The 18,922-nt window shown below is 40.1% G+C and overlaps 1 protein-coding gene across 1 annotated transcript in view; it reads left to right on the top strand.

Annotated features, from left to right (window-relative positions):
• The window catches only part of LMAN1 (lectin, mannose binding 1), a 35,321-nt gene that overhangs the window by 5,281 nt on the left and 11,118 nt on the right, over positions 1–18,922 (top strand). Inside the window, exons 2-10 of the mRNA XM_032776170.2 lie at positions 1,008–1,162; positions 1,253–1,360; positions 6,220–6,281; positions 7,219–7,318; positions 8,805–8,928; positions 13,707–13,765; positions 14,522–14,654; positions 16,256–16,449; positions 16,576–16,646. Coding sequence (XP_032632061.1) covers positions 1,008–1,162; positions 1,253–1,360; positions 6,220–6,281; positions 7,219–7,318; positions 8,805–8,928; positions 13,707–13,765; positions 14,522–14,654; positions 16,256–16,449; positions 16,576–16,646 — 1,006 coding nt within the window. The remainder of the gene's footprint in view (positions 1–1,007; positions 1,163–1,252; positions 1,361–6,219; positions 6,282–7,218; positions 7,319–8,804; positions 8,929–13,706; positions 13,766–14,521; positions 14,655–16,255; positions 16,450–16,575; positions 16,647–18,922) is intronic.

The following is an 18,922-nucleotide window of genomic DNA, read 5'->3' as shown; positions in this document are numbered from 1 at the left end:
TGCTCTATATGGAGAAGGGGTAAGTGGGGTGCAGGAGGGAGAGGGACACCCTGACATTAGTCCGCCCCCTTCCTCCTCTGCACAGCAAGCGGGAGACTCTGAGAGCAGCTCCAAGGCAGAGGGCATGAGCAGCAGGACATGGCAGTGGGGGAAGGGACAGCTGAACTGCCAATAGATAGCCTGCTGGGTGGCTGCAGCACAGAGAGCTTAGGGGAGCAGGGAGCTGATGGGGGGCTGCTGGTCCACCCTGGTTACAATTCCGCACTAGCCAGCTGCAATGGGCTGCTCTTCCTGCAATTAGTGGACAAAGCAGGCAGCGGCCAAACGACGTTAGAAAGAAGCATTGTGCAACTTTAAATGAGCATGTTACCTAATTGATCAGCAACGTAACAGCAAAACGTTAACTGGGATGACTTTAAGTGAGGAGTTACTGTATTACTGTAGCACCTGAAGGCTCCAGCTGAGATCAGGTCCCCATTGTGTGAAGTACAGTACTGTGTAGACATAAAAAGAGAACCTCTGCCAAAAGGCCGAAAGGTCTGAAAACAGAAATAGTTTTATACCTATTTTACAGATGGACACAGAAAAATTAATTGACTCACCCAGGAAGTCTGTGGCAGGAGGAGGAAACTGAATCTTGATCTCCTGAATTCAATTCCAGTTCCTTAACCATAAGACCAACCTTCCCCACAAGTTATCCATTGCTATCCCAGATGGACTTGAGTAAGGCACTGTAAAACATGGAGTTCCCTTTAATTACAAAATTTTGAATTATGAGATGATAAACAATGAAATGTTAAATTTAACATGTTACTACTTTAATTGCCCCTTAACTGTTCAAATGTTAGGTTCTTAAAACTATAATCCGAAAACAGTTGGCCCTTCAATTAGAGGGACCATCTATGTGCAAAATTATAAGGTAGAGTGTGCTTAGCAAATCCTTATAACTGCAGAATGTGCTCCTCATGTTCTCTCATATGTTCACTGTTGATTTTTTTCTTTTTCAGATGCCATACCTAGTGCAGATCAGATTCGAATAACTCCATCTTTAAAAAGCCAGAGAGGATCAGTGTGGACAAAAACCAAGTCTATATTTGAATACTGGGAGGTTGAGGTGACATTTCGAGTGACAGGGAGAGGCCGGATTGGAGCTGATGGACTAGTAAATGAACTTGATTTTAATTTTGAAAACAAATTTGTTTTTTATAAATGTAAATCTTTGTTTATGACTTCATTTAATTTCTGTGCACAGGCAATCTGGTTTACTGAAGGTCAAGGCTTAGAAGGTCCGGTTTTTGGGGCAGCTGATACTTGGAATGGTGTTGGCATTTTCTTTGACTCTTTTGACAATGATGGAAAGGTTAGTTCAAAGCAAACTCTTGTAATAAAGGTTCCAGAATAGTTTCACTTTTACCATTTTGTATTCAAATGTGCTTATACTTTTTGTGAAAAATTAGCTGTTTTATATCAGGGATTTTTGGTTTTCAGCTACATGCAGGTTTTTTAAAGAAGAGAAAATGAAGCTTACAACTTTTCTGTTATGCAGTTTCCTCGAAGACTCCTTTTTGATCAGGTTATGTTTATTTATTTAAAAAAAAAAAGCTGAAGCTTGAAAGAGTAACCTTGCTGTAACTGAGGATCAATGAGGACCAGTTCCTTTGCTAAAGTTGAAGGGAAAATGGTTTTGATAGTTATACATGTTTAAACCTCTTGTACTTTATTAGGTCCTAATGTTTATGCGTTAGGAGAGGGATACTGGCATATGTATGCAGATCAGGAAATACACGTTTTTGAAGCTTCTTTATTTTTGGTTCTTCTGCATCCAACTGCCCTGTACTCTACCTACCATATATGCTTGTTCATTAGTCCATTTGTTTTTAAGCCAATCCCCCAAGATGCGTAGGTAAAAATAGCAAAAACTGTATGACCCTTTCATAAGCCGACCCTGTATTTCAGGGGTTGGCAAACTTTGCCTACTGGCCCATCAGGGTAAGCCGCTAGCGGGTCGGGATGTTTTGTTTACTTGGAGCATCTGCAGGCATGGAGCCCCTCAGCTCCCTGTGGCCCTCGTTCGCCATTCCCTGCCAATGGGAGCTGCGGGAAGTGGCGCAGGCAGTTTTTGTTCTGTCCTCCCTAGCTGGAGAAATGGGTAGTGAGGTGTTATCTAAATTCCTTGTCCCTGTCTACTCTTCGGTACCTTCTGCTATCTGGAAAGTGGTTTCTTAATTCCTAAGTGCTTACTACTTTTATAGGCACTGTTATGGTACTACCAAGAAGTATACCTGTGATCCTGGTATTTTCTGGGTTTAAAAAAAAAGTAACAGTGGGGAACTAAATGTGTATAAAAATTATATTGGGGCAAGGGCCTCATTAAGGTTGAATAGTTAAAATGAGTAATGGAATACAGTAGCTAATGTTCCAACAGCGATGTTAACTTTGCGTGTGTATCTCTGTGTTTTTTCTTATCTAAATATTAAGGCATTTTTGACATCCTAAAATACACAGAATTTGCAGTGTGACAGAGTTGCTTCGGGGATCCAAACTTTTGTATCATTTGTTGAAGATGTTTTGTAGTAATGTCAAACTATGTGAACTTAATTCCTTTTTTGGGAGAGGGTAATTCTAATAAGAAGGTGATTCTTATGGATTCTAATAGTCAAACTTTACACCGTAGACAGTCTAGAATAAATTCTTCAGTTTTGAAATACTGTCAGAACTATCTTTACATATGCTATCCACACATATTTAGACTTCTGTGCTTTGTATTAAGACATTGGTCAGATTTTATGTTGTACCTCTAAAGGGTATAGCACAGAACTCCCAGCCCGGGGACAAGGGGTAAAGGTGCTTTTAAGTCAGCATTATGTTCCCCCAGTTTTGGGAAGGTGTAGGAACCAAAGTGGACTCTGGCATCTAATTTGATAGTCCTGGAGGACTGAGTTGTGGCATCCTGTCACTGCTTATGGGCAGCAGTGCTGCTCAGAATCACCACAGCATTATGTCTCTGAATGTATTCTACACTGAGGTTTTTGAGAGGATCCTCAAAAGACAACCTGTGGCTCTCTCTCTGAGTTCCTGTGCCAGAGGAGTCCTCTCTTTGGCTGGATTCAACTCTATTTGATTGTCTTTACGTAGCTTTTGCCCCTTAACTCTGCATATGTGGAGTGGAGCTGAGGTAGGAATCGAACCAACCCAAAGTCTCATGAATCATGCCCTCAGAATCATGAAATTGATTTAAAAATCACAAGGTTTTTTAAAATTCTCTGTCTTCTGCTTTTTGAGCCTTAAGTTTCATTTTTCTGTTCTCCATATTTTCTCTGCAACCATAGTGCCAAGAATCTTTTTTTCTTTTTCTTTTTTTTTAAATGACAGCTAAGATACTCGTGATTTCAGAAGCTGGAGCTTTGGAAAAAACACCAAATATCACAAGACTTGTGATAATATTGTGGGATAATATTGAAACTCCATCATCTGATGTTAAGATCTTTTTAAGGAGCAAAAACTGTCCTTTTATACTCTTTGATTTTAATTTTTTGAGGTCTTTTCAAGGCATTATATTGCCTTTCACCGTTTGTCCATACCTTATTTTCAGACATGACCTTTTACAGAAATCAACTTGCTAGTTAATTGTTAACGCAGAATGCTTCAAGTTAGGAGCTCATGTAATCTCTTCTAAAATACTTAAAATATTAATTGACTGTTCATTGGCCTTTGAAATGTGAATAATTTGTAAACTTAGTCTGAACTATGTGCAAATATTTTAAAAACTCATTAGTTTCAGTTGAATAGTGCCACTTTTAAACTTAAATGAACAATTAAATGGTGCTAATTAAGTACTTAAACTTAACTAAAACATTTAGGCCTTGTTGACACTGTACACCTTACAACAGTCCAGCTGCTCTGCTGCAGCCATGCCATTGTAAGGTGCGCGCTGTAGCCACTGTGACAAAATTCTTCCTCTACCTTGGTGGGTCCTGTGCTTATTGGCAGATTTTGCTAGCTTCAAAGATCTTCCTGTGTTGGATCAAGAGTTGGGAGGTTTTTGGGGGGACCCGGGCTCAGCCTCTACCCCAGGTTCCAGCCCAGGGCCCTGTGGACTGCAGCAGTCTAGAGTGCCTTCTGGAATAGCTACATGACAGCTACAATTCTCTGGGCTACTTCCCCATGGCCTCCTCCCAACACCTTCTTTGTCCTCCCCACAGGATCTTCTTCCTGATGTCTGTTAACGCTTGTTCTCCTCAGTCCTCCAGCAGTATGTCCTCTCATTCCCAGCTCCTTACGCACACCTCACTAACTGGAGTGAGAGCCTTTTTATACCATGTGTCCTGATTAGCCTTCTTGCCTTAATTAGTTCTAGAAAGTTCCTGAGTGTTCTGGAATAGTCACTGTTATCTTATCCAGGGAAAAGGGACTTGCTTAACCTGGAGCTAATGTTGCTATCTTCAACCACTCTCTTGTAGCCATCTTACCTGACCTTGTCACACCGCTCTTCATCGCTGGGAGAGAGCTCTCCCAGTGACAAAATAAAACCACCCCAAATAAGGGGCAGTAGCTTAGTCGACGGAAGAGCAGCTTATGTCTGCCCTCCCATGTTGGCAGCAGAACTTTACGCTCCAAAGTCTTCGTGTCGCCTGTCCTTTTTGTAGGCTTTAGTTTGAATCCAGAGTTTATAGGTCTTGATGTGTCACGCTGCCTCTGGGTTCAGTGTGATTGATTACCCGTCAATTGCAGATGTGACTTTCAGCCTGGCTTTGATTTTCCTTCTGTTGTACTTTTATTTTCTTTTTAAGGTGGAAGCTTCGTGCTGGAGGTTTATTTCATCATACATACATACATACCTTATTCACTCATCTAAACTACACTAATAAGATTACAGCAGGGTTTTGCAAAAATGAAGGTTTCAGCAGACTTTTACAAAATGGAGTGAGCGTTTTAAAATGGAGTTAGAGTTACAATATGGCCAAGTGTAAGGAATGACAAAGAGTGAACAGAAGCTACAATGTAGACAAATATAATGAATGGCAAACAGTGAGCAGAAGTTAGTGTTGAAACAGCGCAAGTTTCAGTGATTTAAGCAGCGTACAAGGACAGCTGGCGAAAGGTTGGCTCTTAACAAGCATCTTAATTGTCAATTAGCCAGTTATTCATAACCGGTTTATGAAGAATGTTGTTTCATTCAAACAACTTTCCTTACGAAGTTAAATTAATAAAGTGAACAATTAAAAACAATTTCATCAGTTCTACACAGTTTTAATCCATTTAATGTGTACCATATTCGTTTTATATTGTTCTAGTTTTTTAACCAAAATGTCATGCTGTACCAAGTCAAATACCTTACAGAAATCTGAGTATGTTATGTCAACACTGTGACCTTATCAGCCAAACTTACACGCTCATCGAAAAAGATGAATTAGTTTAACAGAACCTATTTTCCATAAACTCATGTTAATTGGCATTAATTACATTACCCTACTTTAATTATTAATCAAGTCTTTTATCAGCCACTCCATTAGGTTGCCCAGGATTGATATCAGGCCTATAATACTCAGGTCATCGCATTACCTTTTAAAAAATTGGCAGATCATTAGCTTTCTCCCAGTCTTCTGGAATCTTTCCAGTGCTCCAAGACATATTGCAAATCAACATTAATGATCCAGCGAGCTCCTCAGCCAGCTCTTTTAAAGCTCTTGGATGCTTATCATCTGAACCTGCTGCTTTAAAAATGTCTAACTTAGTATCTTTTGTTTAATTTTCTCCAAAGATACTAGTGGAAGGGAAGGTCAGTCCTTCACCTACTGCTCCCATTATAGTGTTTAGGTATGAAATGCTGTATCTTTATTGGGTTTTATCATTCAACTAATACCTTCAGTTTTTATTCTTGCAATTTGATAATTTAAAAATAAATAGTAAACATGAAAATACTATGCCCATAACTGAACTCCCTTACTTTTTTCTCATCACCAGATCTTTTATAGAACAAAAGCAGGTTGCCGTTCTTTGTGTTGATTGACACAGAGCTATTACATCAAATGATTTAGTTTTCCTACTCCCCTCCCACCAAAGCTGCATCAGAGTTAAAACTTTTGGCTGTCTCCATAGCCTACTGCCATGCTATTGGAAGGCTGTTAATGATATTGTATATTGAATCTGTTTCTAATTCGTAAAATTACTTCATTTTAAATTTTTAAACCCTGTTTGTTCATGTGGTTTGTCTTTCAGAAAAACAATCCATCAATAATTGTTGTAGGCAACAATGGAAAACTCTTTTATGACCATCAGAAGTAAGTCTATTAATTTTATTTGAATGTGATAGACCTGTGGTATTGATTGCTGAAATGTTGGAGGCTTTTTAAACAAGGTTGAAGACACTTAATTTTTATTGGTAAGAGAATGTCAAATAGTTTTTGTTGTGTTCCATGTAGGTGCACATGCCAGACAGTGTGTGTGGGTTATAATATAACTGCATTGATTGAAATCACCTAGAAGAATACACTTTTTTTACAGATTGTCTTCTTCCATGGGGGTTTGAATTTGAGTAGAACTATAAAATGCTTTTTTTGTTGTTGGAGAATCAGTATAATTTAATAGCTTTGTTTTGGTTGTTTTTTTTTTTTAAAGCTCCGTTGTGAATTTAGCAGAAGCTGCACATGAGTGCCAAAATTTGTTTTACAATAGCGTGGTGAATGTTGTGGTAATATAATACCAAGTGTACTGGGACAAGGTGGCTCAGATAAACTGGTGAGGTACAGAATTTTTCACCTGTAGATCGCTCATCCAGATATGCCACAATTTTCAGTGATCACAAGTAGCTACCAGTTGACAAGTGACATACCTCTGTGAAATGAATTGGTGGGCTCATTCAGATTCCTGATGGACAAATGTCTACATCACATTTGACATCCTTGTTAGCTGTCTGCTTAGAGAGTCTCTGGGAGGTGGTCCCTCTGGGTCAGTACTGAAGCACATTGGAAAGATAGCATTGGGAAGCTTGTACTACCTCTGCCCATGTTTGTGTCCTGTGCTAAAGGACCTCACTTCACTTCCAGTGCTGTCAATCCTAAACCTTTTGTAAATACAAAACTTAATTTAACTATCCAGAGGGCTTTTGTTCTTGCATGACATTTGTAATTCACTAAAATAATGAAATTTTCATGCTTTTTTCTCTAGCTAGTACGTAGTAAAGATGTATTTCTGTAAGCAGATTCTCTTCTTTCATAGTGATGGTTCCACACAAGCATTGGCATCTTGTCAGAGAGATTTTCGTAACAAGCCCTATCCTGTCCGAGCAAAGATTACATATTACCAAAAAACACTAACTGTAAGTACTCTGGTAGTCTTGAGATAACACAGTACATTATTCAACTTCTGGAGCTTTAAGTATGACATTTTCTTGGCTTTTTTTATTTAAATAAGAATTCTAGTGAACTGTAAAACTTATGAAAATGAGGGACTGATAGAAATCAGATAAAAGTATAGTGTCGACAGCCACTCTGCAAGCTTCCCTAACTCTGCTATGCACCTGCAACATTCTTGCTTCTACATTCCAAGGCTGCTTTTGGCAGGTATGCCCAGTTTTGTGGTGTTTTTATGATGCAAGGAAATGTCCAAGAAACTTTAAGTTTTGTGATGGAATGAACCCACTCCAGATGGAGAAATGGCACTAGGATGAGGCAGCTATGAAATAAATGTGTGTTCTATTTTTAACCTTAATTCTGGGCTTCCATAAAATGTGCCCAGCTACCAAGTTCTACAGTAGTTACGTGAGCTAATTAATATGTTCAGCTCTTTTTTGGTCAAGTCCAAAAAACAAACACCAGGAAGCCTCAGAAAAGATGCATCTTTCCTGGAGCTCTTAACTGAGTGGGCCCTGACACACTTGCTGGTACATTAGATCTCAGGGCTGTTAGCCCAAGCAACTCGGTGCATTTTGTGGTGAAGGAGGCGGTCTCTAAGCTAACATCCAAATCCTTGGCTGTACATTGAAGGCAACCCTTTGAGTGGCACCAAAAAGCATACAGGAAATTATTACATTTGTCAGAACTTGTGTAATACTCTTCCATGCTGGATAATAGAACTACTTCTGTTACCCCAGTGATGCTTAGACTGAGGCTCAGAAGCTGCAAGTGGCTCTTTGCAGCATGATATCAAAACACTGTGTGATTGGCTAATAATTTAGAATAGTTAATAATCAAGATGCTTTTACTATGCTATTACCCAATTGTAGTTGATAAAATAATAATAATACTTGGTAAGTCATTTTGCTGTGAGAATAACACACAAATTAACATATATAATTTCCCCTGTCATACTGTTTAAATATGAATATATAGTACTATGGTAAATGAAGCCATGAATCCTCCCCATTGTGGCTCTTTTGGGTAATGTTGATCGCTAATTTGGCTCCTGAACCATTGACCTCTGAATATCACTGAACTGGGGAGCTACCTTTAAATTAGAATTTTAGTTTTTTTTCTTCCATTGCTACACTTTGGAAAATTAAGTTCTAACTGCTTTCTTTCACTGTTGGTGTCCTTTGGTATAAAAGATCTGTATTTCATATCATGTATGTCTAATGTATAATCTTCTATAGATTTATAGAATAAAGAAATAATGCATTTGCTGCATACTCCCTAACTAGAACTTTAATAATTAAAATTCTGAGGGGGTTTACTAATTCCTTATTTCTAGAGCCTCTTCCTAACTTACCTAATGCACTTTTTACTTTGCTTTATGCAAGTTCTGGGCTAATTAAACTGGCATGTTTTGAGCATCAAATTCAAATTTCTAGGTGTCTTTCTTTCTAGGTAATGATTAACAATGGCTTTACTCCAGATAAAGAAGACTATGAATTTTGTGCTAAAGTGGAAAATATGATACTACCATCCCAAGGGTACTTTGGAATATCTGCAGCAACAGGGGGGCTTGCAGGTAATATTTCTCACTGTATTTAAGTTTGAGGTCCATGTTGATGAGCTGTGACGGGTAGAGCTTCAGTAAATCATTACTTGGCAACTGATATTTTAAGAGAGAATGAGGCTAGTTGTAAATGCCGGGATGTCGAAGGGGGTTGGTATGGAATGATGGTGACTAGCTGAAAGTAAGAGTCTAGGCAGTGCTGGCCATGATAGCTGTTTGGCCTGTGTGAACTGACTTGCTGATCACTCTCTAGTGTCTATTAAACAACTAGCCAAGCTGCAAAATCATCACCTTAATTAGCAGTACTTGGAACCCTTGTGGTTGATCCTTATCTGTAGGGACAGTGGACTGCATATTAGCAGGATAGTCTGAAAAAGCATGCACAACTGCTCTTTGTGCTGCATCTGTTTTATGGATGTGAAATCAAGAAGCCAACACTGCCCAATGCCTGAGTAATTGGTCCTTGTGTAAGGATCAGTTCTGGGTTTGTGTGAGTAATGGAATGAATGTTGTCAACCAGTGGATGGCACAGTTACTATTGCAGTCTTCCTTTACTGTGGTTTCTGGGCCCATAATATAGATACAGTGGTCATGACCTCCCCCATAACCACCTTTTATGCTTTGGCCTATTTGTGGCTATGGCAGAGACTCCTTTAACTGTATGGAGAAAGACACCACCCTGTGCACCTGCTCTGCCTGTGCCACCTCCACTCCTTGCTCCCCGTGCAGTCCCACTGCCCACTCTCTGCATCTGGGTGAATTTTAGAGGACATCAGTCTCCAACAGTATTAACCGAACACCATTCATTACTACTAAGCTCACGGGGGGAAAAAGTCTTAAGGGGATATTTAAAAGGAATTGGTGTTTGTTTTTAAATGTTTATCATCTTTTCAACATCTATTGTTTAGGTTTGAGATTTGCAACTTGTCAGTTTCATCCCAAATAAAATAAAGGAGTATTAGAACATTTTAAAGCCAGACTGACTGTACTTCCCAACTTTTGTTGTGTGTATGTGTGTACACACACACACACACACACATATATATATAAATAAGTGTTTTGTTTTTATTTTATATATAATACATACATATATATTAAAAAAAAAAAAAAAACCCCTCACCCTATGGTGGTATGTGTCTTCCTCAACCTCGGTCCTTACCAGGGCTGGGAGTTTGAGGCGTTCTGCGCAGTTCTTAGCTGTTCCTAGCACTGCCTCTCTGGAGAGAGCTCTGGTGTTGTTCCTGGGATCGTTGGAGCCACTCACCCAGCTTAGGAGTCACAGCCCGAGTGTTCCTATCACCCACTGGGACCACTTTGGCTTCACTTTCCACATCCTCTCTAGTTCCTATTTCAGGCCCTGATACTTCTCCAGCTTCTCTATTCCTTCTTCCTGATGTTGCTGTCATTTGCACTGCTATATCTATCAACCACCGTGTCTTCTGGTCTTGCCTATTACCATGATGTCCGTTGATTGGCCAGTACCTGCCGTCCGTCTGGATCTGGAGTCCCGCAAATCTTTAGCCGCTATTCTCCACAAGCTTCTGTGGAATCTCCCATTGGTCTTGGAGGGTCTAGCCCATACGTGTGCAGATGCTCCTGTATACAACGCCAGCCACTTGGTTGTGCTGTTCAGTGTATGCTTTCCTGCCTGCATTTGCATCCTGCCACTATGTGTTGGACTGTTTCTGAGGCCTCTCTGCACTGTCTGACCTTGGGTCCTCTTCTAGTGTGGTAGAACCCTGCTTCAATGGATCTGGTGCTCAGTGCCTGTCCTGTGCTGCTATGATCAGTGCTCAGTTGTCTTTTGTCAGCCCTTTCCAGCCACTGGTGGATTTCCCAATGTCAGCCCCTCAGCTATCTTCAATGGTACAGCCCATGCAGGGTCTTGTTCTTGCCATGGCACTTTCTTCTGCTTGGTCTTCCTCCCATGTCTGCTGCTGCCTCAGCATTCTCTCAGCAGCTCATCTTTGGGGGCCATCTTCTGATTTACTCCTGGATGTTCCGGGTTTCATCAGGACAGTGGCTTTGACGCTCACCAAGCCCCGCCCGCCCTTTTCCGGCTGGTATTACAGTCTCTGGTGTTGGACTTGGGGGTGGAACTCCGTGCTTGTGAGGAGCTTCCGGTCTTCAATCGGCAGCTCCATGACCTCTTTGGCCAGCTTACTATACCGCAGGGCGTATCTTGTGATGGGTGGATCTTGTTCTTCCACTGAGCTGGCTCTTCAGGACTGTCTTATCTTTGTTGTGATACTTGGATATTGCTGTCTTCCTTGCCGCCTTCATCTGGTTTCCATGTGACTGTGGGACACCAAGGTACTTGTAGCTGGTCTGTATGTCTTGCTATGTGGCCGCTAGTAGTTCCACCCCATCAGTCTTGACTTCCTTCCTCTCTTCCATACCATCCGGCCATTCTCCAGTCGAATGACACCCGATATCCTCACTGTAGATGGCATCAGTGGATTAGCGAGTCGATGTCTCGTTCCATCTTAGCATACAGCTTGATGTCATCCATGTAGGAGGTGGCTGATGGTAGTTCCATCCTGAACCTGTACCCGTATCCAGTCCTTGTGATTATCTGGCTGAAGGGGTTAAGCCATTGCAGAGAGCAGCGGGGACAGTGCATCACCTTGGTGCCGCACTTGATGGCCACTTGTGCAAGTGCCTTGAGTTGACTTCCAGTGTTGTCTTCCCTAGTCCCATTGAGTTCTTGAGGAAGTCCTTAGTGTCCTGTTGATTGTGTATAGCGCCAGACATTCACGATCCACGTCTGTCGGTATTGAGTTGTAGGTTTCTCGTAGTCAATACGGCTGTGCTCAGATTGGTCTGTCTAGACCTTGAGTCTTGTGGTGACTGCTCTATCTATAGCCACTGGTGTTTTGAGCCTCTGGTGGTGTTCCCAATGCCTTCTGAGCTGTGCTCATGTACTGGCCATATGGTCTGTAGCTTGGCGGCTATGATGCCTGATTAGGACTTTCATGTTGGGTGGAGGCAGGTTATGGCCGGTAGTTGGAGGGTTCTGTTCCCTTGCAGGGGTCTTTCATGATCAACACTGTCCTTCTTGTGTTAGCCAGGTTGGGTGGGAGCCGCTGCTAGCAGTGGTTCATCTGTGCTGCTAGGATATCATGCACTGCTGTTAGTTTCTTTAGCCAGTAGGTGTGGATCATGTCCTGCCAGTTCTGGTCCACTCTTCATGTTCTGACCGCTGCTGGATGTCTTCTACTATATGATGGTGACTGGTTCTGTTCTGGGAGTTGCTGTGCTCTGTTCTCAGGTCCTGCAGCCACTTTGCACTGTGTTATGAGTCTTCTCTTTCTCCCATAGTTCTTCAGTTTGTTCAGTTCTGCTGCTGTGTCTGCTTGTTATTGTGTTGTTGCACTGCAGTTGGGAGTACACCTTGGATGGTCTTTGTGAGAACAGGGCATTTACTTTTTTGGCCTCTGCTTCTCTACTGTATCTCCTTAGGCTGGTAGCCGTGCTGTGAGCCTTTGTTAGCAGTCTTAGGGCTTCAGATGGGTCAGGGCCTAAATTTTTCAGTAGCCGAGTCTTATCCTAATCTCTACACCCTTCTGTAGTTCCACCAGCTGACTAACTTCTCTCCGAGTCACCTTGATCTATCCTCCAACCTCATTTCAAGGGTGGATGCTACGTATTTTTCTTCTTGATCTGTAGCCAAGCATCTCCAGGATTACAGAGCATGTAGCGTATACAGTTCATTGGTTTGAGTTATGGTGGTAGTAGGGTTGTCATGAGAGGGCTCTATTGGCATCTTCTACATACGATCTGAGGTTATCTCCACTGAGCCTTGGTAAGCGCTCTTGAGGATTGACTGTAGTTAGTTTCTCCATTGACTAATGCCTCATATCAGCTGCTGTGTCTTGCAATGGAGGGGTGGCAGTGAGCTTCAGGGGGCTGCACATCACATTGCTCTTCCAGCTTCTGAGCTGGACTGTAATGTGGAGTTGGTCTATCTCAAGCTGTGAGGCAGCTTCTCTTTACTATGTTTGAAGCGTTGGGTAACTAGCTGTTTTTCAGTAAGTGTGGATGTAGGTCTTTTGTCCATCCATAGTCCTCATACGTTTCGTATATCCCCTCTCTTAGGTCTACTGTGGTAGTAGCATTCCATCAATTCCAGGTTCTCTTGTCTCGGTATGATGGTTTGTTCCAGTAGCCCACTTATCGTCAGATTGTCCTGGTTCCTCAACATCTGGCGCGGACCTTGTTAATCCGGGCGACATCCGAGCCGGCATGACTCCTCCTAGTTCATGTCACTCTCATATTTGAGGTAGGCAGTGAAGCGTTAGGGGTCTTTTTGCCCAAGGACCCCTACTGGAAAGTTGGGTACCAACTGGGATTTGAACCCCGGTCTCTTGTATCAAAGGGCGGCACTCTTAACCACTACGCTATCCAGTCGCTATAAATGTATGTATGTGTGTATGTTTTTGTTTTTTTGCTAGGTTGGGTGGGCAGGCAGGGGACAGACAGGTGGAAGGGAAATTATCTAATACACTAGTTAGTGTGTCCTTGTAACTTTTTAAAGTACTGTTTAGAAGACTGTTTCACTTTTGTCTTTGGTATGCCATTCATCTAGGCTACAAATCCAAGTGACCAACTGAGAACTGGGATAGCATACCACAAAACCCCAACAGTCAAAAGAAGGCTAGAATTTTATTGTAGTAAATCAGAAACTTCAATAATTTTATAATGTGTTAGAAATAATATTTCATAACTAATATTGGTAATTTAAATACTAGTATATTTAGACTAATTTGATGTATTTGCTTTTTATCCAGATGACCATGATGTACTGTCTTTCCTAACTTTCCAGTTGACTGAGCCTGGGAAAGAAGCAGTAAGCATCTTTATGCACTGGAATATATTAATTTTACAGATGTGCATATGCTCAGCATGTGGCTGGGAGTCCGTTAAAATGCCAGCATTGAAGCACCTTATTTCATGTTTTTCTTTTTTCTTTCAAAATGTTGATGTGGGTATACAATCTACTGTCTTGGGAAAATGAGACTAATACAATATAACGTCTGAATAGTAAAATGTGGAAAAATCTTAAACTAGACACTTTGAAAGGGCACTGAATTAAATTGCTTTAAATTAAATTGTTTTAAAAACAAAATATACGTGTTTTGTCATATTTATATTAATAGTGAAAATCTTTAAAAATTTACTTTTCACTATTTCTCTTTCTTGGAAAATGCTTGGCCAGTTTCACTTTCTACTTTACATGGCTCTTGTTTAGTGCTGTAGTATTTGTTCACAATGTCTGTCTGTCTCTCACAGTAGAAAGTTCTGATGTTTCTAAGTGCAAAAAAAATTTCCACAAATACAGTAGGAAAAATTAAAATGGTAGGAATCACAATAGGGATGTGTAGTGTCTTATAATATCAACTTTACACTCTGAAGTATGTGTTTCCATAAGTGTAGATCTTATAGCAAGTTGCATGAGTGTTGAAGCATGTTTGTTTGCCTCCGAGTGTGAACAAATCTTGACAAGAGAGCCCCTGGGAGATGAGATTTGTTGGAAAGAGGGCTGAAAATGTTGAGGATTTCTAGTAAATATATAAATACCTTGTTTTAAAAAATTATTTTAAAGCCTATTCCAGAAGCCGAAATTCCTGAGAAGGATAAAGAGAAATATCAAGAGGAGTTTGAGCATTTTCAACAAGAACTGGATAAAAAGAAGGAAGACTTTCAGAAGGATCATCCTGACATGCAAGGGCAGCCAGGCAAGTTAAATAAATTATTGATTGTCAGGGGAAACACATTATTAAACCTGAAGGTGGTGATATCCATGCTCACGATTACATTAGCTGTGCCAGTGTATTTAGAACTGGGGCCCAGTCCCATAAATCCTGAGCTCCCCCAACTCCTGGATAAAATAATTGACATAAAGGAAGTTCTTTGGACTTCTCTATACCAAGGGATTGCTGAAATATTAACAGACATGTATGATGTTCCTTTGTAACTGAAGGAGCGAATAGAAGTCTGTATGCCTGTGGGGTGATGGGGGGATAGGTGGCTTTTTAATGGGCTGGGAAAAAATTTGACAGTTTCTTGAAAATTTATTGAGGAAAACTAATCTCTTCTGCTGATCTGAAAGTAAGGAGCCAGGCAAATGTTTTCTGTGGATCCTCTTTCTGTCTGTGATATGTTGGTTGTTAAGGCCCTAATTCAACAGTCCATCCCTGTTCAGTAAAGCCTTTGAGCATATGTTTAACTTCAAGCAGATATTTGAGTCCCATTAATTTCAACTCTGCAGAAATAACTAGCATTGAAATATTAAAAATACCAGTAACTCTTGTTAACTCAGGGTTAGATTTGAAAGTTATGGCCTAAATGTACTATATACCACACCTCTAAGAAATAGGACTCCCAAATTATTAACATAATGGTATTTAAAATATAAGTACCTATCAATCAGTAGGCTCCTAAACCCATATTTAGGATCTTACACCTGTAGCTCCCAGTGACTTAAATGAGACTTGTGAGTGAGCTGGTCTTAAATTCAGGTCATTTATATTTAGATGCCTAAATGTGGATTTAAGGACCCAGTTTAGAAAATTTTAGCTATACCAGGTCTGCTGCTAGGATCATCTGTTTTGTCCAGTCATATGACCACCCTACCCCCCCACTTTGTATTCCTCCACTGACTCCCCCTTGCCAACTGTATCAGGCTCAAGCTTCTTGTCTTCACTTTATAACCCTGTACCATTTTAGCCCCATCTTGCCTTTCAAATCAGATTTTTTTTTTTTTTTTTTAATTCCACAGTTAACTTCAGCTTTTACTTGGCTACTGAATGCTGGTTTTGATTGATTGCTTTTCTCCCATTCCCACATTGCCTGAGAAGAACTCCTGTCAAAATTTGGAAAGAGACCTCTTTATCTCAAAATTCTCCTTAAAACATACTTTTACGATTATTCCTTCAAATTGCTCCTGATTGACAATGGTTAGGCTGGTGACTACTGAGACCACTATGACTACTAATTTACGTGAACTTGTCTGTCCATATTATTACCTTGTCTTTCTTGCACATTGTCTGAATCACAGCTTGAGCTTTCTGAAGCAGGGATTGTCTTTGGTTCGGGGTTCGGTTTGTGTGTGTTGTTTTTTTTATTGTGACTAATACAGAAGAGGCTCTAATCCTGGACTGTGGTTTTGAGGTGCTGCAGGTATTAATATAAATACAAAAATGAGTATACTCAGCCTCTGGGTGTGTTTTGGGTCTGAGGTGAAATAAAATCCTATGGGATATGAATATACATGCACATATTTGACTGTCTGAAAATGCGGAACTATAAGAAGTCGCTTTTTTGCTTTGTTTTTTAGCGGATGATTTCTATGAAACTGTAAGTGATCGTGAATTGAGACAAATCTTTGAAGGGCAGAATCGAATTCATCTTGAAATCAAGCAGCTTAATAGGCAGTTGGACATGATTCTTGATGAGCAGAGGAGGTACGTCTCTGCAGTAACAGAAGAGATTACCAAAAGAGGAGCTGGTATTACAGGCCATCAAGTACAGGTGAACTCAAAATGTGTATCATTGTTAATATGTTGACATGAATTCAAACATAATCAGTTTACTTCTTTTCTGCATGCATAGCTCTATACTCTGGCATTGACCATTTTGAGGGGTTTGTTTTTTCAGATGTCCCAACAAGAGCTTGACACTATTGTGAAAACTCAAGAGGAGGTCCTCAGACAAGTGAATGAAATGAAGTAAGCGTGTGTCCATAGTATCTTGTTGAAGACCTGATTCAGATTTCTCTTGCATTTGTTTTACAAAGGTCTAACTCCATTTTGTGCTTCATTGTAATTCTTCCTGATTTAAAGCAGTTTAGGTCAGGTCAAACTCAAATCTGAAAAATTTGTTCATGAATGTAGAGGGATATTCATGTACAGACAGTAGTTAAGTGAGCCTCTTTAAATTTCTCTTACATAGGTACATGAAGGATTAAGATTTCAGACGTTACTCTGACAATATGAGGTTAAAGGGACATCATCAGCTGGCAGGCTAGTCAATTTTTAAGAGGTTTCAGGTTACTGCGCTTGCCTCTGAGTCCATGTGTCAATTTTTCTATTTTTACAATCTCATTTTCCTGGGTTTTTTGTTCTTAAAAGAGTAAACTTCTTCCTTGTTTCATTGTGGAAAAGGAGCCACACAAACTGGGAAACTGACTGTGGAGGGGAAACAGTGAAAGTGACTTTTGAGGAGTGTTATAGAAAATATTTTCATAGCATTTGTGCTTCACAGGCAAATTACCTTGGCCATAGCAAGATCCTTTGTGGACTTATGGAATCATCTCATTTCCTTGATTATACAAAGCTCTTCTTCCCTGCATATAAAATGCACACAGTAAACAAACTGAAAGACATTATCTTTTCTCTAATCTTTCTGTCACCACCTAAAATGACTGTATTTGTATCATAATAGCTTAAAATCCAAACTAATTTTGTTTATTGAAAAGTAGACAACTTTTTAATTTGGCTGATATTTCTCAGTCTTATAGCCTCTTGAATTTGGCTCTGGACATAGTAAAAATAGATTTTTTTTTTATTTGTTCATGTTATTAATATTGCATCACTTTTGGTTACTGCTCCTCCCATGACATAACACTATCTATATGGAGGATTAGTTTGGTATAACTACATTGCTCATGGATGTGGATTTTTCACAAGCATCGTAGAGGTGTTTAGTGTTGACCAGATCTTGGGGACACACATGCTCCATTATGGCTAATCGCCATTGATGGACTTATCCTTCCTGAACTTATCTAATCCTTTTTTGAACTTAGGTTTGTACTTCATCATGAGAAGATGATATTTTAGCAATGTAACTATCTCGAAAGACTGTAACATTAGTGCAGTGACTTTCAACCTGTGGTCCACGGACCCCTTGGGGTATGCAGACTGTTTAAGATTTCCAAAGGGGTCCACACCTGTATTTGAAATTTGTTAGGGGCCCACAAATGAAAAAAGATTGAAAACCTCTGCATTAGTGAATTCTGGCTTCTGAAAAAAGTGTTTTCTGCCAGGCATAGGTGTTTTTCATGCCAGGACCAAACACATGAAATTAAATATTTCCAGTATCTGTGTTAGTGTCAGACAAGTTTTATGTTAAGGAAGTTAGCTTTCCAGGGACATCAAGTAGCACTGTTCAAAAGTTCATAAATTTTAATATTTTTTGTACGTAAAAGATCAGAAGTTACCATTCAGATAAGTGTTTTTTCTTCAGTATGTACATCAAAAATTATTATGATTAGATCAGTTGGACTGTCCCTCTAAGTGTATCTAATCTTTATTGCTCTGCTTTACCATTCCTCTTACTTAAAGATATCTAGCTGTATGTTATACCTACTAACTTCATTAGTTGGGGATTGGTCCTATTTTGAGCAAGGGATTGGACTAGATGACCTCCTGAGATCCCTTCCAACCCTGATATTCTACAGTTCTGTGATTCTAACTTCATGGTCTTTTTTGCCATATAACTTCATTTGATCACTTGTTTGAATGAAGCAGCTCTGCTTGAATTACTTTTAGGGTGTGTGTGTGAGAGAGGAACATGTTTTAGGTGAAGTGAAGAAACATAGCTCCTTACCACAGTGATAGTTCAGATGATCCCTTTCCTAGTCACTATGATGTCTAAATGGCTCCACGTTGATCTGTAGCCTGTCTTTTAGTTTGCATCTCACAGAAATTTTTTTTAGTTGTTTGCATTTTTTGTCACATAGACTACTCAAATCTCTGTAAGTCTTGTATTGTTGTCCTTTGTTTAGACGCTCCCCAAACCTCTATATTTAAAACAAATATTTAGTATCCCAGTGAGGGGCCCAGCCCTGCTCCTTCTGAAGTCAGTTTCCCATAGAATTAAGTGGAATGAGAGTTCAAGGATCAGACTTGAAAAAGTACTGAGCGCAATGTTTCCTCTAATTTTTTTCCATCCATGTGCAGAATGAATTTTGTTGTATGGAGGTGATGCGTGGCAAGGGTGGGGC

The sequence above is a fragment of the Chelonoidis abingdonii genome, chromosome 6 (genome assembly GCF_003597395.2).
Source record: "Chelonoidis abingdonii isolate Lonesome George chromosome 6, CheloAbing_2.0, whole genome shotgun sequence".
NCBI classification, from domain to species: domain Eukaryota; kingdom Metazoa; phylum Chordata; order Testudines; family Testudinidae; genus Chelonoidis; species Chelonoidis abingdonii.
Note: the sequence above shows the minus strand (reverse complement) of the source record. Positions and strands in the feature narration are given on the sequence as shown.